General features: G+C 32.4%; 1 protein-coding gene across 1 annotated transcript in view; it reads right to left on the bottom strand.

Annotated features, from left to right (window-relative positions):
- LOC118197030 (eIF5-mimic protein 2-like) overlaps positions 1–24216 on the bottom strand; it is a 121495-nt gene that overhangs the window by 21393 nt on the left and 75886 nt on the right. The window contains exons 9-11 of the mRNA XM_035368498.2: positions 13868–13951; positions 13342–13407; positions 3858–4077 (exon numbers count right to left, since the gene is read on the bottom strand). Coding sequence (XP_035224389.1) covers positions 3858–4077; positions 13342–13407; positions 13868–13951 — 370 coding nt within the window. The remainder of the gene's footprint in view (positions 1–3857; positions 4078–13341; positions 13408–13867; positions 13952–24216) is intronic.

The raw sequence follows: 24216 nt of genomic DNA, 5'->3' as shown, positions 1-24216 counted from the left end.
TTTAGAAAACAGAACCACTACAGGAGAAAATTATTATAAATTAAAAGTACATAACCAAAGTAACTTATAATCCCAAACATATATATCCCTGACACAAATTATGCATGCAAACCAAAATAAACTAAAACACAATTCTAAACATAATAAAAATTGCAAGAAAAATGAAATATTATATAAAATAAATACAATCTAAAAATATAAAAAGGCAAGTAAATACTTAGTTTTGGTTTAACTTATAGTGTAATGACATCATTCTAGTTTAAAAAGTAGGGAATTTTGTGGATGCTAACTGTGAAATCAGAGGGCACTGAGACTATGTAACGTTCAGTAGTGTGAAGTTGCAAACTGTGTTACGTATTGTAAAAATGTAGCTGCTAACTGTTATTGTAAAAATGTAAGTTCTGTGCAAAAAAGTGAAGGAAAATGTAAATTTTGTAAAAAGGGAAATTTATAGAGTAGGTTGATGGTAAATGCAAATAATGCAAATGAAATAGAAAGTTAATGTTTACACATTTTAAAAATAGATGGAATTAAAAATTACAAAAAATTGATTAAAATAAAATTGAAGTTAAACCAAAGTTAAATTAAAACTAACAAAATACTAGCCAAATGTAAGGAAAATAGGGGAAAATTAAAAATCTTCACTCAATTCGAGCTATTAGTGAGAAAGAAAAGAGCTGGCCCCTCAATAATAAAAGGAAAGAAGCCAGTATACATTAAATAGAAATATACATATTTCCATAAAAACTAATCCATTAGCTCTCCCTTATCCACCATTACCCTCCAAGCTAAGGTTTAAGGTAATGCTATCATGTCATAAAGAGTCAATAAATTAAATAGAAAAGTTAATGCCTGCCTATTTTAATGTAGAAAATAAATAAATTGTGCTGGGACCTTGTTATCTACTTGTACATTCATTAACTTTATTATTTCTCCTTTTAAATCTTCTATTTCATTACATATATTTTTTAGCCTAATGATTTGGCTATAAAAGTGCTAAACATTACTTTTTTAGAAATATTAGAGTTCCAATTAGTCAGTTTGATAGTCTCAAATTTGAAATCTCTCCTTTTATCATATAATTTAATTTTGCTATGTTTAAGAATTTGCAGTTAAAGGTATTCAATAATACCCTGAGTTATATTAGCTCTATGAAGTGTTAAACTAGCTCGGCAAATTTTGAATTGCTCTATACCAGAATCATTGTCAAAAGTTATAGCATGATCAATGTATCTAAAAGTATCTGCAGATAACTTTAATACATTATTATTCAAACCTAGTTGGAATTTATATTCGTTAGCACAAAGAAATAGATAAAAGATCAGTGCAGAACTGTTTGTTCCATTGGGATTCCTCTAATTCGCTGAAAGATCTTATCATTTAAATCAATGTAGTTATTAAATAAAGTACAATGCAGGTACATTTTCCATTCGTCAATTCAGAGAATGCCAAGCATGTCAGGAAAAAGTCGTGTTAGTTGCATTAAATTATGCCTTTATGGATTGGAAAGTTAAAGTGCTTGCAGAAATGAAGCAAAGATTTCGATGAATTGAATTTAACAACAATTTACCATAGATTTTTCTCAATCCTCATACAAGATTTGAAACAAAAATTTGTAATCACCAAAATAGAGAAAACCAGGAATAATTTCAGCATTATCTGAGAAAATTTGTATGTCTCACTAATTGAAACTGAATTGAATAATGCCATTACCTACAAGCATAGCAAAACACAAGAATATACACTCTTAGAAAAAAAAAATCGACGCAACCGAGAAGATATAAAGCAAATTGAACGCAAATTGATATGCATACAGGTTTCGATGGAAAATGCAAAATTTTACATTTTGGCTGCCAATGAATGAACGGTTGTCGCTACAGCGCATCTGATCTGCTCAACTGGCAGGATATTTAAGAGGAGAAATTACGATTCCAGGTCATAAATTCTTCACGAATTTCATTCCGTGTACTCTGGTAGACAGTAACTATGCCTCTCATACAGGTGCGCGAACGCTAAGCGCAGATGTCAGAATTTGAGAGAGGTCGTGTAGTTGGCCTCAAAGAAGGCGGTTGGTCTTATTGGCGAATAGCTCGACATTTGAGCAGGAGTGATGCCACTATTAAACAATGTTGGCAGGAATGGGTGAACCATGGCCGCACACAGCGTCAAGAAGGAAGCGTTAGGCATAGAGAAACGACAGAACGTGAAGACCGAGCAATTGTCAGAGTGGCACTCACAGCCCCAGATGCATCATTATCATCGATTGTATGTGCAACTAGTGCTTCAGTGACTGCAAGGACCATTCATAAACGGCTCACAGAAAGGGGGCTGAGGTTACGTCGCCCCTTGCGCCGACTACTATTGACCTCTGTACACCGTCAAGCCCATTTGCAGTGGTGTTGGGCTCATTCACACTCAAATGTCACTGACTAGAGTAGAATAGTCTTCAGTGATGAGTCCCGCTTTGAACTGAGCCCTGATGACCAGCGAAGGCGAGTCTGGAGATGCCCTGGGCAGCGGTGTGATACCAACCTGACCGTCTTCCGGCAGACAGGCCGACAACCAGGAGTGATGGTCTGGAGTGCCATTTCATTTCATAATAGGATCCTTTTAGTTGCCATCTGTTGCAACCTTACAGCACAGCGGTACGTCGACGAAGTTCTAAGGTTGTCCGTTGTGTTGCCCTTTATGTCACGCCCTCCTGGGCTTACATTTCAGCAAAATAATGCCCGCCACCACACTGTACTTGTTTCTACTGCTTGCCTTACTGCTTGCTGAACATTGCTTTGGCCAGCAAGGTCGCCGGATCTCTCTCCTATTGAGCACATTTGGAGCATTATGGGCAGGGCTCTCCAACCAGCTCGGGATGTTGACGATCTAACACACCAATTGGACAGAATTTGGCACGATATCCCTCAAGACAACATCCACAACCTCTATCAATTGATGCCAAGCTGAATAACTGCTTGCATAAGCGCCAGAGGTAAACAAACGTATTACTGACTTTTCATTTTGTGAAGCACTATCACTTCAATAAATCATCCAATTTTTTCTCAAACTATAATCGTTTGTTTTTCTGTACATGTACATCATTTCTACAGATTTTCATCCCAATTGGATAACACCTTCTTGGTGTTTGTTTTTTTTTTTTTTTTTTTGGTCTAAGAGTGTATACTGGCATAAAAGCTTAATGCAATTCATAAGAAACTACAAACTCTACTTTACACAGTGAATAATAGGGCTTGAACCAAAAGTATACTCTCAGCTACTGGTGACTGATGCAGTCTGAACAAGAATACAACCAGTCACAGGTAGCTCATGTGGTCCTAATGAAAAGTATAGTGTCAAAAATTATTTTTAATTTATGTCTTTCTGGTGGACAGTTTACTAGCTTTGATTGATATTAAATCTATATATTTTCTCTTAATTGTGCAGTATTTTCCACAGCATTAAATATTCTTTGGCTTAGGATTACTATATATACACATATATAAATATTTAATTACTATATATACACATATATAAATATTTAATTTAAAGATACAAAAAGAAAAAGTACACAACAAAAGTAGAAATCTCATTTCAAGATTTTCACAAATCATGATATGGGAGCTCTATCTATAGCATTGCTATTATAATCTAAAATAGGTATTGTCTCATTATTCACTTCATACAAATTTCTGAAAAATTATGAAACATTTCTTCAAAAAATTATTTTGGAAAAAACTATTTTAAATACAAATTTTGTAATGGAAAATTTAAAAAGTAATGTAAATTTTGTTAAAATTTTAGCATTCACTATACCTAAAATTTTTATGAGCTTAATGATATTAAAATAAATAATAAAGTCAACTAACTTTTATAAAACAGGACAACAAATTTCTCAAACACTTTCATGAAGTTCATATTATCATAACAATATTCTTGCACTCTAACAAGAAGAGCAAGTTCTGCTTTAGCATTACGAGTGAAAGCTGATAACAATGAAGTGTACTGCCGCAAATGTTTCACAGCTTGTTCAGGTACCATCTCTTCTTTTTTGTTCCATTCCATCATAGTCATTAAAGATGTCCATAACTGTTCAAAAATGAAATTTTTAGTGGCCAAGAAACACTAAAATAAAAACTTCAGATATCTACATTACATGTACAATCAAATTTTGATAAACTAAACCTGAAAAAAACCAGAAAAATGAAAAATTAGTTTTTCTGAAAAGATGTTAATAATTATTTTAGTTTCCAGTGTTTCAGTATTCAATTTCACTTATCAAAGTTTAGTAACAAACTTTATTTCAATCTTCTACAATATTAATCTAAAAAAATCATAGATAATTTCCTATTATATTCTACAGTCACCATAATAACTACTATGTATAATGCATAGGAAAATAATGGCAGCTAATTTAAATTTATATAGTTGTATGTATTTTTTATATATAAATAATGCATCTTGTACAGGAACATGACAAACTTCAGTAAACTATGAATTTCTTTAGAATATATTGAGAGTACATGTTACATATGAAAATTCTGAGTATTTAAAGGTATTAAATAAGAACATGTACCACTTCCAGAAAAATACTGAACACTAACTGAATGTAACTAATGGTTCTTAGCTTGAGGTAAACAATCACGTGACTTCCATGATCTTTCAATGACTTTTTATTGTTAATAGTTGGTTGTTCGGTGTGTTTTGTCAATCCTACTTTATCAATCATTGTTTATGTTATATTAAGATGACATCAACTAGAAGTGGGTCTTTTTGTAATGTTTTTGGAACTTCAGTACAACTTAAAGAGACATTATTACCCACATGTGCTGATGTAATGGAGCATTTCCTTTGAGTCAGAAAGAAGCTATTATGAAAAGGAAACAATAAAGACCCATCAGTAAAAGATATTATTGAAATTATTTCCTGTGACATTTCAAGAATTTGAAAGAAAAGCTCCATACTTCGGTTAAAATACCTGAGGTAAGTTCTTTTGGAAATTGTATTTAAAGATAATATACAACTAAAGGTTATTGACAGGAGTAAACTGCGGAGAGAGTGTCATAAGGTACGGTCCCAGCTTCAGTCAACAGCTACACAAATAATACAGTATTTGTGTAGCATCTACTCTGATGGAAGGAAGGACAAAATTATAGTGTATGAGAAGAAGGAAATTCTTTTTGCAGGATTACAGCAGAGGAAAAGCATAGGGTTCTCTTCTCAGAACCTGATTCTGCTTATATAGGACATGTAACTCCAGATTCTAGGTCCAGTGCTGATACTACACAAAGCATCATAAACATTGTTACCCAGAAAGGGATTGAACTTTCCAAACTAGTTGCTGTTGGATACGATGGAACAAGCATCAGCAGTGGGGGAAAAAATTGCATAATCAGATGGCCCGAGATCTTTCTTTGTTAGCTATAAAATACATTGATTTGTATGCTTGTTGTACACAAATGCTCTTCATCTTTTCCAGAAGATTGATGGATATACATATGGGACACAACAGTTTTCTGGAACAATAGGAAAATCCATGAAAACAAGTGAAACCCTTCCCGTGGCAGGTTATGTCTTTATTCCAGTTGAAATTGGCAAAAAAGACCTCAGTACTGACCAAAAATACCTCATTGATATTTCTAAGGCAGTATACTTGAGGGAGTGCCTTTCAGACCTTAGCAAATAGGAAGCTGGGGAAGATGGTTCACTACAGGCAACAGAATTGTTCACCTTTACGTATCAGCTGCTGAACCAACAGATGGCTTGAAGTTTCTAACCAAATATGTTATAAAATTTTACGTGTCATCTTGGTTTGAAATAAAGAAAATTCCAAGAGCAACACATGGAGCATGTCATATTCATGAAATGGTTGATAAAAGTTCATTCCTGCCAGAAAATTTTAAGGCAACCTTTCACTAAATTATTCAGAGGAACTGCTATTTTGCTCCCTCTGAAAATATCCTGCTGGTGATGCTGTAAGATGAACAAGCATATATTCATGAACTTGGCCTAAGAATAATAATGAATGCAAGAAAAATTGACTGGAAAGGGGAAACGTGATAATTTTTGTTTCCAAAATTGAATTTCAAACCAGGATTATTTTCAGATGATTCACTGGGTCAATCCCTTGGAACCATTGGCTACCTTGAACCTCAGCGACAAAGACTAAGATTGATTAGAGGCTAGACTTTCCTGGATATTGTCCATGGAATTGAAGTAACAACTGAAGATCAACACTTGTGAACAAAAATTACAATTTTTGCATTTTTCTCCAACTACTATATAAGTATTCATTTCTATAAAATAAAAGTGGTAGCTATTGTTTAAAATCAGTTTAAAATTTTTAGTTTTTATATTTATTTTTCTTAGTTTAAAATAGGAAACCTCCCTTGCTGTTCTCAAGTAGAAGAATCAAGTAGAAGAATCAAGTAGAAGAAATCAGTAGAAGAGAGGCATATGAGATTGATGACAGAAGCATCATTGCCAACATTTGGTGCAGAAGGCAGAGATGCATTCACACATAAAAGCCCCTGAATGAACTTACGAAGTTTGACACCGTGATGATTTTTCTTTGGTTCTCTTGTGGAAGCTGAAGACAAGTGATTAAGCTGAAACTTTTTAATGGCACTTTTTTTTACCAATTACAACCATATGTTGGGTCAGAAAACAAAATTGTTGTAAAAAAAAAATCTGAAGGCTTTCAGATTTTACATTACGCCCAAAGGGGCGTTTTTTTAACATTTTGTGTGTTACCTTTATACATTAAAAATCATATTCTTCGCACTTAAACCATAAAATTCAATTCAACAGCAATATCACAAGATAATTTTAAAATGAGCATGGCTTTAGAATTTCCGATATACAGTCTCGCATGCTGTAGATAAGAAAGTTTTTTTTCCAGTGTTGCTATAGCTCACTTTGAAATTGCTAGGTTTGTTAATCAAAAATTCATTAAAGTGTTATAAAATATGAAATCGATAAAAAAAAAATCCAAATTCCAAATCAGGGCTTCCAGGTGCCCACATTTGGTGAAGGATTACATTATACAAAATTTGATGACTCTAGGTACCGTTGTTTCATCAAAATGTGAGAAACATAGATACATTTATGCAGTTTCTTTATTATTTAATTTCTGTTAATATAACACGGACCGATAATATTTGGTAGCAACAATTTAAAAAGTGAAACGGACATCTGAAGTTTTCAATGCAAGTTGCCAAAAAGAAATTAATAGGCCTTCTGGGCTAATGCCCTTTGGGCTAAATATTGCTAAAAATAGCTTGATGTTTTCATTAACATTGATTTTTTTTTTTTTATTATTATTATTATTATTATTATTATTATTATTATTATTTGCCTCATATGGAACCTGAAAACGATAAGCGATTAAGTTAAGTTGCAGATTTTTTACTGTTTTTAACTTCATTGAACAGAACCATTTGTTGGGTCAGGAAATAATAAAATTAGAAAATAATTGCCTTTTCCACTCCACCCTATTGCACAGACTTTGCAGCTTACAGATACATTATATTTGCCAGTCTGTGGCCACAAATATTATGGGCATGCAAGTCACTTTATGCCCTCCATTTTAGGGACTGCATAAGATTGTGAAATGACACATTTTAGATCTGTTGTTTCATTCATATACTTGATCACACTTGAAAATTTTCTGCTGACTATCGTGAGGAACTTTCCCCGTGAGTAAACTAAGGTTAATTTTAAAGGCAATAATTTTTTTCTGATGTTTGTGGAAACTAATAATATTTACATTATTTGTATGCATGACGACTTTTTTGCATTGAATTAAAGAAAAAATCAGCTGTGGTTACGAAAAGTCAAATTATCATTCTTATCACACTTGTGATGAATTAATGATGTTAATTACAAATAAGAGATGCATTAACATAACGAATTACAGAAATAAGCTTATTTTACAAGAATACTTGATTCAGTACTTGATACAGTCAATGATCAACAGTTGTTACATTTTAGGTACATCACCACAAATTTTGTTATTACAAAAATTAGGACCTATTACACAATATAATTCCTTATATTAAGAAGTGGTAGCATTAAAAATGTTATAAATATTACTGAACATTAAAATGTGCAGAGGCAAAATTATGGCAGTGCTGTTACATGAAAGCTTTCTAGACAGATTTAAACTTTAGGCTGAAAAAGCAAACACTCTGCACATCATAAGCCATACCCTAGTTTGCATCACTTCAATTTAAGTGACAATTTAGAAACTTGTCTGGGAGCAATGAAACTGTTTTATTAAAACATATGTAATTACTTTTCATCTTCAACAAGAAGATGCAATATGGGATATTACAAAGATAGTGTTACAATATTCAAAACGTAAATATCTAACACTTAAAACTACATGAAACAAGGAGATCAGCAAAATTCCACATCATCATTAAAATATGAAAGTAAACAAATTAAAGGCGCAATATTTGACTGAAACATTTCTCCTCATGAAAAATGTATTTCAAAATTAGCCAGCTCATCACTGGTTGAACATTTTGACAATTTGTAAAAAGAATAATTTTAACAAATGAAGGGAACAAAATTTTAAAACATAACCTATGTTGTAAAGTCCACCTTTTCATAGAGGATACAATTTTGAGGTATGGGTTTCTGTAAACGATACCAGTATTTTCACATTCTGCTAAAATACGAAATAAGACTGCAATCATTTAGATTATGGTAAGGCACTCCAGGACTATCTACCTAAGTGAAGGAATGTCTTTGTGGAGGATTTCTGAAAAAAAAAAAAAAAAAACTGGTTCATCTTCATGTTCCACATGGGGAAAACCACACAATCTCTCATACAATAAACCCATTTGCTAGAATTGAAATGCAGGTCAAACTACCAGTGTTTAGCAGCCTTATCAGCTTAGCCAGAGGTAGAACTCTCCTATCTCTCTAAAGATAATCTTTCTCCTCCACTTCAAAAGAAGGAGAAAGATTATCTTCTGGTAGAGACCCCACGCACACAATGATAATATTTGCATTAATTAGTACAAAATATAAGTTACCCTAAAAATTTTATCTCACAAATTCCTGGAGAAGGTGAACCTTACAACACTAAAATCTAACTCAATCACTAAATCAATCACTTTATCTTATATCATCCATTGGAGGATGTAGTACAGCATGAAAGTTTAGCCTCAGAATTTTTTTTTTATTCTTATTACACTGGTGAGAAAATAACAAAGCACACTTCAAGGCTGTTTACACAATTTCTTTCCTTCCCCCTTATTGTAGGTGACACATTTTTCTCATTTGCATTACGAAAATATCTTCAGTAGTATGTTGTGATTTGGGAATGCTACATGTGGTAGCACTGATTTCATTCATTCATTTATGTTCATAACTTAATGATCAAATACAAAAGAAATCAATGCCTACTATTAGATGCAATGGTACAGTTCAAAGCCTAAAATCCAGACATCCAATATCTGAAATGATCCAACATATGGAACTCTGGGACACCAGCCAAAAATAAAAAATCCTCTCTTTGAAAAAGTCTGAGAATGGAAAATATAGTAACAAAAAGAAGTAGGTATGCTATAAATGTGATTTTTCTTGGGACTGAGATTCTTGCACATCATTTTCAAACACCTGCTGGCTAGGAGGTCACACCGAGGCCAATAGCAATGCACCAACTGATGCTGTATTGATTTTGGCCAAGATCACACTTTCAGTCCTTGAGCAATTGTGAATGGGGAGGCAGAGCCAGTGCTGCACATTTTTCCTCAAGGGCCAATCTCTGCGGATCCTTAATTCTGCTGCATTGTACACCCTTAAACTCTAAAAATTTTGCTCTGTCATCCAGTGCAGCGACACCGGCTGCACAGGATCTGGTGCCAGCCCTCTATAGGGCTGGCACTTTTCTATCTGACTAAAGCAATACATGAAGCCTGAATGTTGCCACGCCTACATGTCATCTTACTACATTCAAACCAATGATATGAAATGGGAAATTTTCGAAATCCAGAAAAGCTAAAGTCCCAGTGATTCCAGATCTCTGACTTTGTTATGTATTAAGTTTAAATGTGAGCAACACACAGTTTTTTAAACTTTCATATTAGCTATTATGACTGTATTTCAGCTTTTAAACAAACTGCACTCTGATAAAGTTTTTTTTCACTTGTCTTATAGCATTAATTCAGGACAAATTCATCACTTGTTTTTGATAATTAATTGGTACTGAGCTTGGGCTCCTGATAAGCACTGCATACAAGATGCAATAAAATATGAAAGCATTTGTGCAAACTACTTTCTTCAGAAAGTTAAAAAGATATTTTAAAGAAATTTTTCCTTTTTTTTATTTAAAAAAAGGGGGGAAAGAAGAAAGATGCAATTTTGGGTACATTCATTTATAAATTGATTTTGGTTTTATCTGTTTTGAATAGGACAAGGAAAACCAATATATAACCTAACAAACACTAAATTCAATTAGGAATACAAAATAAATACATGAATTGAAGATTTTACACAAGAAAATGTAGTGATAAATGCCAGCCATCTGTGCCAAAAGGGAGAGCTTGTGACTGAGACATTGCTATAGGCAGTTCAAATAATTACCATTTGAAATACTGGTGTTACAGGATAGTAAACATTTTGCTTCAACTTGTTCACTACTATCAAAAATCTTCTGCACAAGAAATATACAGAAGATTCTTGAAAGTGATAATTTGCAACAAAGTCTACAAAGACTTGCAGAGGCCCTCTAATATAAAAATCACTGCAAAAATCGCCAAGGCAAAAAGCATGCATCAGCAAGAGGCCTGGCCTTTTTCAAACACATTCACAGAAGCATGCATTGGCATTAAGAAATATACACCGCCATTGATGGAATGAACTTTTGTGAAATTCTTAAGATGGACATATCTAACAAACACGTTGTAACACACAGTAAAATATACAGTGGGTGGGAATAATGTTTTCTTATGTCATATACAGTTGACTTTCTAATGCCATACTCCTCGCATAATTTTGAAATGGATATACCTTTATTATTTTTTTGCAGCAATTCCACTTTTTGTTTAATGGCCACTGAAACATGCTTTTGCTTTGTAGATTCTGTTGCAGCTCCAGAATTCGAAATTCTTTTTGACATAATTGAAAGTTCAAACTTTAATTTTCGTAAAATTGCCGTAATAATAACAGCCTGCAAAAAATAATAAGCTGGATCAAATCAGAAAGTTAAGGAACAGTGCAGTCTGCTACATTAACTGAAATTCCTCGGAATCTGTAAAGTATAATTATAGTCTAGTTAAATAGCATACTATATTGGCTATTTATTATGAGATTGGCCATGAAAGACAAGTTGTTCTGCTAAATTTTGTCTTGCTTCTATCGTGCACTGAGACAATTAAGCCTGAATTGCATTAGCTTAGTTATTTATTATACTTACGTCTATTTCTTGCACATGCTTAAGGCTTATCTGAGTGTTGAATAAATAAATTCCAAAACATACTTAAGGCTTATTGAGGGGCACCGCTAGATATCTTACCACCCGATGCACTCTCTGTGTGCATCGGGTGGTAAGTTTTAAATTATGCTACCAAGTGCATCCGTAAGTTCTAAATTTTCGCCACTTCTAAATTTTGGGTCCCACTGCATTCTCTAAATTCTAACACTTTTGTCAACCTACAATTTTGTTGCTCGATGGTTCTCTATATTCCAAAAATTTCGTCTTCCCTAAATTCTGCCACCTGTTATGACGATACGATCTCTGGCGCCAGTTCTGGGTTTATGTAAATAACAAATCAGTTAGTCTTAATTCAAATAAAACTAAATGCAATATTTTGGCCTATGAGTATCATTAACAAAAATCTGTTTTTAGCATGTGGAAAGAAATTTTTTGTTAAATTTTTCCTCAACATTTCTTAGATCATTTAACTTAAATCTGTAATCATCGTCAACCATAATGTCAACAGAAAAATTTACCCATACTCTGGTATTCAATTACTAATATAAAAAAAATTGTTTAAGCACCATTGCATGAGTCATTATATGAGTTGTCAGGTGTTTGATAAACATGCGGTGATAAAAGCAAAATATAATAAGTAATGATTTGCCAGGTTGGCATTAGGGATATAAAAAATTAGTAGGTGTAAAATCAACGATGTTTCTATGTAAAATGTTTCAGTTTGAGATGTATGCCAAGCAGATACGCAGCTATCGAGTCAAATTTATGCTAAAATGATTGCTTCTTAAATAACAAGGTATTTCATTTAGAGCCAAAGTGAAATTAAGAATTGGGACTTTCTACATGTTTTATAATGGGGGGGATAATCAAACATACATGCGTAAAGCATATACACACGCACAAAAAAAAAAAGTTATTAGTGGCTTTTAAAGTCTGGATATTAGATCATTCCAGATATTTGACGTTCGGATCTTGGACTTTGCACTGTATACAGATCTCTGGAACACGAATGAATAAATAAATAAATAAAAATAAAATCAAACAATACAAAAATCCCCTTTATTAAATCTAGAAATACAGAATATAACACTAAACAAAGCAGGAGTAGGCAGGAGTGCCGTAAATGGTATCTTCCTCCAGAGTAAGATTTCTGTATGTCACTTTCGAATACCTTCTAGCTAAGATGTTGAGTCAATAACAATATAATAACCGACATTGTATTTATATTAGCCAAGATCACATTCTTGGCCCTTTAGTGGTTATTGGAGGGGGGCAAGAACAGTGTTATGAATTTTGTCACCCAGAGCAATCTCAGTGTGTCCTAAATTCTGCTCCCAGTTCCTCTCTAAATTCTAAAGTTTTGCAGTCCCTAAGTTTCACTGCTTTGGTGATCCTCTAAAATTCTAAAATTTTTGTCATCAGTCCAGTTGGTCCCGCTGAAAGCTTAGCATTCTCCTACCTGGCATAAACAATAAGCAAAGCCCCAACTCTGCAATGTTTCTATGTCACCTTATTATATTTAAACTAATCATCAAAATTCCCAAAATTTCTGAAATATAGAATCGCTGAAGCTCTGACAATTCTGAATGTCAAACTATGTACTCTGTTAGCGTCATAAAAGTTTTGAAAACAAATTATGCAGGGTCAAATAAGCACTTCAAAAATTGTTTCCATGGCCTTATATTTATAGCTTGTCAAGGAATATGTAGCTTTTTGTCATGATTAACTACAATAACATACATTTTGAAAGTCACGCACAATGTTAGTTTTTTCAGCATTCAAAAATAATAAAACTTTCAGCATTCAAAAATACTTTAAAAAGTTTTATAATTATATAATGCATTTAAAGAAATTATTACAATCACAGCTTCAATATTTCAGGATTCTTAATTTTAATGTGCACTTACTAAAACAGCAACTTCTGGTTCAGGTAAGGAGTATTTTTTCATCTGTTCTCTAACAACAGGAATTATCTAGAATACAATAAAATTAATCTTAAAATATCTGCACTGACTTTGCTTGTCAATGATGTACATTCAAAATATCACAATATGGAAATTCAATTCATAATATAATTTATTAGATTCTTAGCAATTAACATTCTTAGAAAATAACTTGCTATTACAAATTTATCAAATCAAATATATAATGCTTTAAAAATTGTTCCAGAGTTTCACTTTAGCAATAAAAGTTTATATAAAGACAGTTTTTCTGACCCAAAATGTTCCATGAATAATATCTGCCTGTTTCATAATTTTATTGCAATAAATACATGTGGTAATATAACCTGAAGTATTCGATATAATATTTTTCATTAATTTAGTATTTTCCTTTTTTAATCAATTTATTAAAAAGAAAATGTGTACAGACATAACCTGCTCTATCATGAATTCTAATCAGGATAATATTTTAATAATTTAAATCAAGTCGTACTTCTTTCACTTGTGCACCATCCTTCAATAACTGTCCAACATGCTGCTGAAGTTCCTTTTTCACATTCTGGTTCTCCTGAGCTTTCTAAAATTGAAATTATTTTATACATGAAATATTCAACCCACACAAGATTTTACTCGATACTTAATATTATAATTACTTCATGTATGTAAAAAAAGGAAGAAAATGAAGAATTTTTTCTTTCTAATAACTATACAAAATGGAAGAAATCCTGCTAAATAAAAATAAATAAAATGCATCATTAATAGTTTCAGAAAACTATTTTTATAACCAGTTATTATCTGTGTTCAAGCAGTTATATCATCAAACATTTATGACAACAAACATTAAAATCCTACATAAATAAACATATTCTCCACAACATTAAAATAATACCTAAAAAAACTATATTTTGTTAGAAATGATATCACAAATTTTCAAAAAGTTATATAAAAGTAATTGTTTTAATTAAAAATGTTTATGATTTAAAAACATTACAGCATTAATTAGGATTAAAAAGCTATATCAAGTATTAAAATTGAATTCAGTCAACAGTTACACAAAAATCTCATCTTCTGTCTTAACTTATTACGCGATACACGAAACTAATCCTTACATTGCAAAAATATGCAGTTTTGCTTTGGTTTATTTGATTATGGTAAAACACTCAACTACTGGTTGCCTAAGGAGAGAGATGCCTTTTTAAGGGAAACTAGGCTTAGTGAATAGCAGATAGATTTTATGTCAAACGGCATTGGTTGGAATGAGAAATAAAATCATAATCAGCATGAGTTGTAACAGAAGTTTGGCTGTTGCCAATGCTGCTGCTTGCCTATGGAGGAACTTAGCGATCTGAAAAAAACCTGAACACCTGATGTTTGCATGATTGGTAAGTGATGAAAGTTAATTATGCTCCATCTGTCTGATGCAGTTAGTGTCTTAGCTTCCTGTAGAGTTTCCGAAATTGTAACCCAGTTAATATACTTTAAGTTTCCAATAAACAGCTAAAGCACTAGAAGTGATAAGGTGTGTTGCATTATTTTAAGTCTCACTAGCTATAAAGAATAAATTTTAGATTTTTTTTTTACATTTTTGTGTTGTATCTTGCAACCACAGTAAGGATTAATTATAGTCAATAATTTGTTTTAACATATAGAGATAACCTTTAAGGGTGAGCTATTTAGTTACAAATAATTAAATTAGGTAGTTAGATAACTTAATCATCATGGATTTTACATGGCTACTATTAAATTTTACTTTTTAAAAATATTTATTAAAAAAGCACTTTTAAAATCACAATCTAAGAACATTACACAGATTAAAACATATTTAATTTATGACAGTGATTCTTAAACTATATTAGGATAATTATACATTAAAAGGTAAAAAATTATGTTTTGTAACAAAACACAACAAAATATTTATGTGTCTTTAATTTGAAACCTTACTAGATATTTTGGCTAATTTATATCTGTTTCCTTCTCTTCAAGTATCTTTTACAACAACAAGAAATTTGTTTTGGTAAGGAAACCGTTGTTCCCACGTTTCTGCTTCACCTCCTAACTTGTCAATATCTCAAGAATATACCTTTGAAGAATAATTTTCTTTCTCTTTATGTATTCAATTTCTTTCTCAATAAATTCCCTCTTCATTTTAGAATTTTTGGATTTAATTAAAAATTTCAGTTATTCTAAAAAACGTCAGTTATTTACAACTGCTAATTTTATTTCTTTAGTAATATGAATATTGAGAACAAATATGAAATGATATATGGTCAAGGTCAGTATAAGAGCCGATGTGACAGAACTTTTAGAATTTAGTAAAACACCAAATAACAAAATCAAGGGATGACAAAATTTTTAGAATTTAGGACAGGCAATGGGCAGAATTTAGAGACGGCAACCATTTTAAAATTTTAGCAGAAATTAGGACCCACAAAAACTTCCTCAGGTGGAAAAATGCTTGGTGCCTGCCCTGGATGTGATGCATTGAGACATATAAGATGAATTGTTTAAATTATCAAATGTCAATTTGTTCATAGAAAATTCCTTTCTGCCTGTTCATGCGAGATTAGAAGCATTTTTGATATTTTCCATGCTTGCGTCTGGTGAAAAGAAGAGAAAATAAAAGGAAGATAAACATGTTATGAGAAAGACTTCAAGCATCAAGTAGAAAATTCAAATATTTATGTTCTCATTGTTCTTTCAAAAAGTATGATGAACTTCACCACATACTTCCTGTTAAATACATCCATTACATGTTAATACCATGAAGATGTTTTTAATTTTGTCACATTTTTTCTGGAATCCTAGGAATCTTACCTTCAAATTCTAAGCTTTCCGAGGTGCAAAGTTTACAATCCGAAAGAAAAATTATCCCTTCCAGTTTTGTAATAGCAATAAGCCAGAATTATTTAAAAAAAGAAAAAAAAAGAGAAAAAGTATAAAATGAATTTTATAGAGAAAACTTGTATACATTTTGAAACTTGAGTCAATTACACAGAAGACTCTTACCATTGAAAATTATAGACATTTAAAAACAATTACTATTGATAGTTTTCGTTTGCTAGGAAATTTTTCGAAAACTATGCTTTATAGGATTTATCATCTTGTTCATTTTTCAGATTCAAAATATTTTAATAATAAGTCACCAAAATGGGAAATAATGCCCATTTTGGCAATTTATGATATGACATGGAAAAATGCTTTTTAATGTTATTTCTTAAATATAATTTTAATAATTATCATTAATAAAATTAAATTTATCAATGTTATAATGTTTTAAAAATTCATCAAAAATTTCACAAACCTTCGAACTAAAAATTCTGTATAGAAATTTATCTTAAAATCACCAAAGTTGCCAAATTTAGGGTCATTTAGTAAAAGAATTCACATCCCCAAGAGAGAAAACTTGTTTATGAGCACTTGATTAGCAAAAAAAAAAAAAGAAATACAGTCAAAAGTCGTTAATCCAGACTCATCGGGACTTCGGCGATTCCGGATTATTGATTTTTCCGGATTATAGATCATCAGTTAAAATTTGGTAAAATGGCATGCAGAAGTTATAAAATTAAAAATATGAAACTATAATTTATGAAATAAAGAACAATTATGATCTAAAGGATATCAAAATTTACACAAAAAAAGCTTAATATTTATTTGTTTACTTTATTAAACATTTCTTTTAATGTAAGCTGTTTAAGTTGCTCCATTTTATGTGATAATACTTTCTCTTTAATTCTATAAACAGACATAATTTCTTCTTCAGTTACAAAGTTCCGCTGTTCAAGTCCCATAATTGCTGTGTCGAGAATACCGACTAATTTGTCAATCGAAATTTTTTTGTTTTCAATAACCTCTGTGTCACTTTCTTCACTATCGGAAGTGAATTATAATGACGAGGAATTTGATTTAAATCACATCAAAGACTGAGTACATCGAGATGAAATACTAAATTTAGTAAGGAATTATAAGCCAAATAAAATAAAAACATCTGCCCTGAAGATAAGGATAGTGCTGACAGATCAACTTCCAATTCATTGCGCACCGCGGCGTTGTCAACGCGACGCATGCGCAGAAAGTTTGTAGCTTTGAGGTCCGGATTATAGATCATTCCGGATTATGGGTGTCCGAATTAACAACTTTTGACTGTAATTACAAAATACTTATTCCTCACTTCTTGCCCACGAACTCTAGCTGACTTCAGCCAAAATTAACGACTTTTAAAGACCAAAATTCATTTTCATAAAACCTAGTATCTTTTAAAGGACTGCATGAACCCTGTTCATACAGATAGACCGCAAAAGCACCAATCGCAGAACACAATGAGCAAAGTATTGTTTCAGAAAACCTTTAATAATAAGCAGTGAGCGAAGACTGTTTCTTCAATGAGGTGTTTGAGCATGCTAACAAGATAACACTTTCAGGGAAGCAAGGTGAATTGATACAGCTGTTTTATGTGAATGAGGAAAATGCTGCTGAAGCAGTGTGAGTTTACTGGCAAAATCGTAAGCTAAGACTCATGTTCCATAAAAATGGTACCTGATTTGCTAAATTTTTTTTTTGAAGAAACTGGATGCACATGTGATAGACCATGATCCGGACGGCCATGTATGTTCCTGTTGAAAAGTTGTTGTGGATGTTACACAGCACAAAAAAAAAAAAAAAAAAAAAAAAAAAAAAAAATCTGGGACAGTTCTATATCTCCTGTTCTACAGGACCGATTAATGAAACTCAACTTGTGCTTTTTATGTCTCGAAAGCGTGACTTAGGATTTGTATTAGATTTATATATACCAGTTCTAATAAGGTATTTTGACACAAAGTCGGACTTTTGCCGAAACGACATGCCATTTTTTTTCCATATTTCGATTCTATGACTCAAATTATGACAAAATGCCAAGTTTTGTAAAAATCGCATGAGTAGTTTTTTTTTTTTTTTTTTTTTTTTTTAATTAGGTCTCAAAATTTTAGGTCCTCAATGTTAATTGAATTTAATATATATTCATTAGTCTCCCTTTTTTTTTTTAAACTTTCTTGATTCATTCTTCCAAAATTTGAAATTTAGGTTCACTCCAAATAAAATGTGTCCATTTTTTATGATTTATTTTTAAAATTTGTCTTTTTAAATAACTTTTATGAATTTTTCGAAAAAAATTTAAATAACCTATAAAATTTTTAACATCATCTTAAAAGCATACCTGCAAAAAACTAGAGTTTTACATTCAATATTTCCTAAGATATAGGTGAATTTACATATTGGCACATTTTGAAATCTGGCATATTTGTTATAAGTGATAGTAACAGCAATTGTGGTTTACACACTTTGTTAAAATTATTTGAAAGTATGAACGATGACATTTTGTCCCGCTCATTTACAATGAAAAAAAAAAGGAAAGAAAAACAGGTTGCTATAAATTAAGAAGATTGCCGAGTGAATTATTCTTGGCGTAAAGTGAAAAATGCGCACCAAGATAAATTTTTAAATTCCTCACCATAAATTAGGCATAATTTGAGTCAGAGAATCAAAATATGGAAAAAAAATTGGCATGTTATCTCAGAAAAAGTCTGACTTTGTGTTAAAATACCAATGTTAGAACAATACTTTTTATAAATCTAATATATATCTTGAGTTGCGCTTTCAAGACACGAAAAACACAATTTGAATTTTGTCAATTGGCCCAGTAGAATGGGAGATACAGGAACTGTCCCCCCCCCCTTTTTTTTTTTTTTTTTTTTTTCCTCCTTTCACAAAGTGTACATAATATACAATTACTGCAAGTCCACTGCATACTGCAGAAAGTGTTGTCAGTAGTTTGGATGCATCAAAAGCCACTGTCCTCAGGCTTCTGTGCTCTGCAATTCCAGTGGGTCTAAATGTTGCACCTGGTGACGAGCAACATATTGACTTTGAATTTTTTTCCTCATCAGATACAATGAAGATGGCAAGTGCTATGGATATTATGGATGGATGAAACACATTTTTTTTTTTTTAAGAACCACATTCGATTGGCTGAATTTGCTTTCAATCCATACTTCTCAAAGACCTGTTTACCACTGGTACCTGCTGCATAATTGTTCACCAGTGGAATGCACGAAGGTGCACCAGACTCTCTCTCTCTCTTTGCAGTGCAGGAGATCCAGGGCCCTTCAGATGGCCCTGGCACAACTTCAAAGCAAACACTTTCACTTTATGACCTTTGTGCACAGGAAAAAATATTTCTCTTCTTGTGTTTCTTCCCTCCCTGCTTTTCCTGCTCATGTCCTGAACTGCATGGGTATTCCCCCAGGACAATTGATGAGTGAACAAGATTTTTCTGTTTGTGATTCTCCTTTGTGGTGGCGACATTTGGTCTTCATGTAACCTTTCTTGCATGAGAGGGACTGGACACAACAAGAACGCATCTTCCAAGAGGTCATTTTCAGAGGTATAAAAACATGTGTCATACATATATAAAAACATGTGCTCGGTATACAGCAATATTGCAGAATTATATAATTCCAGATTTGCATAAGTAAAATGTCATCAAAGACATTGTATGGATGCATGAGGGTGCTCCTCCACATGTCACCACATCGTGTGTTAGGTCTTGGTATACAAACAATGATGGACTGTCGCCAATAACATGATAAACAGTGTAATCTGGACATCCTACAAAGGAGTTAATTGTGTAATTCTTTTTTTTTACTAGCTTTTATCATTTCTTCAGGAAATGAGAGTGATATGTGATATGACACTCTCTATTATATAACTTCCTTTTCGATATGCATTTGTGATACTAACAAATCTTAATCTATTTTCATGCATAAATAAAATCTGTTTCAGTTACAATTTCAGTTTACATCCTCTTTTTTGAATTACATGTTTCAATTAGCTATTATCTCGCTTGACGCTGTGCTGGATATAAGGTAAGAGGAAATATTTTATTCTCTTCTTTTATTAAATTTGTTGTTAAATTTCGAGGCTATAAAAATGTTTTACAACAAAAGGTCACGAGATTCAAGGGAAAATCATAGCTTGGTTAAATAATAATGAAGAAAAAACTGTAAAGGCTAAACTGTAGTTTCATATCAAAACCGAAAATAAATTTTTTCAATGATACAAAAATCTTGCACTCAAGTCAAATACAAATTGGAAAAATCCATTCCAGCAATTACTCAACATGGAAATTCAAAATGTAAATGCTACTAATAAAGGAGGATCTTTACGATGTAACTGAAGATGATCCTCCTAACACTATTACAGAACAATGAAGTAAATGGGATCAGCAATATCATGCGATGATAAATTTACTTATCAAACACAGCCAAATAATTCACGTTAAACATGAAACTACAGCTAAAGCTACCTGAGAAAAACTCAGGCAGGTACATGAAAGGTCTGATCTCTCAAGTAAACTATTTCTTTTGCAAAAGCTTTTCAGTCTGAAGCTTGAAGAAGATGGACATATGTAAACACATATAAATACATTACTGGATTTAGTCAACAAACTCAAATCAATAGGTGAGAACATAAAAGATGAACATGCTTTGGCACTTTTGCTTTGTTCAAAATTGCTTTGTTAAAAATGGTTTATGCCTCATTCCAAAAAAGACAAAGAGAGAAAGGTTTTGCTCATACAGTCACAAAAATAACCATTTTAGATCAGAGTGTTATCATCTAAAATCGAAACCAAAAAATGAACTGTGCCAAAACTCAAAGAAAACATAAATGGATTCTAATACACGCCAAGCAAAAAATGTGTGTAACCTCACGATGCATCAACAAGAAACAAAAATTAAAACACAGGAAATGGAATCCAGATGCAGTGGCATCACTCTGCCTGCTAACAGCATCGTACATCAATCACCGGAGAGTTTTATTTTCGATGGCGGGGCAAATAATTATTTAGTAAATAATAACAAATATTTCACGGAATGTAAATCCATAAATCCATCAGGTATTATAACTGCGAATGGGCAATGTATTAAATCAACGGCGATAGGAAATGTCCGTTTTAAAACATTAAATGCTAAACAAAAAATAACTGAAGTTCTCTCATCAGAAGTTTTATACGTTCCTGAATTAGAAACGAATTTAATCTCAATTAAGAAAATAATGGAAAAAGGACTTTTCGTTCTGTTTGAAGGAAATAAATGTATGATCACGAAAGGAGATCAGATTATTCTAAAATGTCATGCAACTAAGTTTTTACCAAATTAAACCAATCGACAGGAATAATGAACCATCAGTTCATGTAGCATTATATGCAAAAATGAGAACTGTATTCAACTTTGGCATAGATGCCTTGGTCACAGAAACGATGATGCGATTGAACAACTTGTAAACAAAGGACTCGCTGAAGGAATTAAACTAGATAATTGTAAACATAGTACCTAATGCCTTCAGTGCATAAAATGTAAACTAACTGACTTCCCATATCCCAAAGAATCAAAATTCAGAGCATCTCGAACTCATTCACACTGATGTTTTAGACCAGTACAAACACCGTCTGTCAGTGGATACCTATACTTCGTAACTTTTATTGATGATTACAGCAGGTTCACAATGATTTACCTCACAATTACCTAATGGAAAAGAAAAATGAAGTAATTTCTAAACTAAAACAATTTATTGCTCTTACAAACAATAAATTCGGGAGAAAGGTAAAAAAGCTAAGAAGTGCTAACGGTAGTGAGTACACAAGGAACTTGATGAATATCTTATAAAACATGGTATAAATCACCAGCTTACTGTACTGTATTGTGCAGCACAAAATGGCCAGAGAATGCAAAAATAGGTCTTTGATAGAAATGACAAGATGTCTTTTAGCTGACTCAGCTCAACCTCACAGATACTGGGCAGAAGCTGTGCCGACTGCAAATTATTTACAGAATCATATGCCTACAATACCAAATGCAAAATACCATATTAATTATGGAATAACAAGAAACCTAACCTTTCTCATTAGAGGACTTATGGGTGCAAGGCTTTTGCTTACATCCATAAATCTACAAGGGGTAAACTGGATGATACTGCTAAAGAAGGAATACTCGTCAGCTACGACAACACAAGTAAAGGCTACAGAATTTCAGCCCTTCGAGACAAAATCATAATAAATCGAGCTGTGCAATTTATTGAAGACACTGGAACTGACAAGCCTGTAAGCATCTCTTTAAACCAGGATGAAGAAAATCCTAAGGAAGAAAGCTCAGAACAGGAAGAAATAAAAATAGAAGAAGCCAAAAATGAAGAAATATCAGAACCCGAAGAAGAACCTTTGGAACTCAAAAGATAAAATAGAGTCACAAAAGGTAAACCTTCTGATTGCTATGGATTTCATGCAAAATATCCAATCTTCCCCGAACCCAAAACCTGGAAGGAAATTCAAACTTTGGAAGAAAATGAAAAAGAAAATGGCTGGCAGCTGTTCGAGAAGAAATTAATTCACTAGAAGAAAACAACACTTGGGAATTAGATGATTTAACAAAAGGAAGAAAACCAATAAGCTGTAAATGGTCTTTCAAAAGCAAGCTCAATGCAAAAAGAAAAATAGAAAGATTAGTCACAAAAGGATTTAGCCAGAAGTTTAGAACGGACTATGATGAAACTTCTGCTCCTGTAGTAAAATACACAACTCTACGAGCTTTCCTATGTGCAGCTTCGTATAAAAACATGTCTGTCAGACCTATTGATGTCAAAACAGCTTTCCTTCATGGAGAACTAGAAGAAGAAAGTTACATGACTCAACCTAAAGGATACTCAAAAGCTGGAAATGAACATAAATTTTGCAAGCTGAAGCAATCTATATATGATTTTAAACAAGCCACTAGAGCTTAAAATCTAAAAATTGGAAAAATACTTCTAAACATGTCATTTCAACAAAGTAAAGCAGACCCATGCTTGTTTTTCAAAGGCATCAATAGAAAATTCACATATATAATATTATACGTAGATGATATGCTTATAGGAAGTGAAAGAGAAGAAGATATAATAGAAACAATCCAATAACTAAACACTAAATTGGAAATCAAAAACCTAGGTGAAGTCACTTACTACCTTGGCATAAACATAAAAAGCACTAAAGATGGAACGTTTTCCATAAACCAAAAGAATAAAATCAAAGAAATAGTTCAAAAATTTGGACTTTAAAACGAAAAACCAACATATACACCAATGGAAACAAACTAATCCACACTAGAAACTGAAGATGATCTTCTAGAGAATAATACAGAATAAGGACAAGCAGTAGGGGCATTATCATATATTGCAAAAATCAGAGCATGCGGCGTCAATCTACTGAGTAGAAGAAACGAAAAAACTAGGAACATAGATTGGAATGCTGTAAAGAAGTCATTCGATACTTATATACAGGTAAACACTTTAAGTTGGTTTTTAACAAAATTCAAGAACCTATTCTAACTGCATATTCAGACGCAGATTGGGCAAATGACAGAATAACAAGAAAATCCATCAGCGGATACATATTCAAACTAGGAAATAACTGCATTTCATGGAGCAGCAAAAGGCAAAACAGCAGTGCACTATCTTCAATTGAAGCAGAATATATTGCAGCAGCTAATACAGCATATTAAGCACAATGGCTATTAAATTTGCTTAACCCTTTGACTGCTATGAGGCGCAAAAGTGCTGCGTTCATTTGTCTCGAAAACTGCAACGCAGTGCTCTTGCGCTGCGAGTTGATTCAGTGTGTCTTTGTTGCTCCGTGTGTGTGAACGTAATCTGACCTCATGCGTACTTTGTAACACGAGTGCATTCTAAAACAACTTTTTACCATTTTTATATATTATTTTTAAAAAATAACCATGTCATGGGCTATTATTTCAGACATTGATTCGATTGCTAGTGATT

This window comes from Stegodyphus dumicola, chromosome X2 (assembly GCF_044657685.1).
Source record: "Stegodyphus dumicola isolate Sdum_Otavi_A_Nest chromosome X2, ASM4465768v1".
In the NCBI taxonomy this organism is placed as follows: Eukaryota; Metazoa; Arthropoda; class Arachnida; order Araneae; family Eresidae; genus Stegodyphus; species Stegodyphus dumicola.
This window is presented reverse-complemented; position numbering and strand designations above follow the sequence as displayed.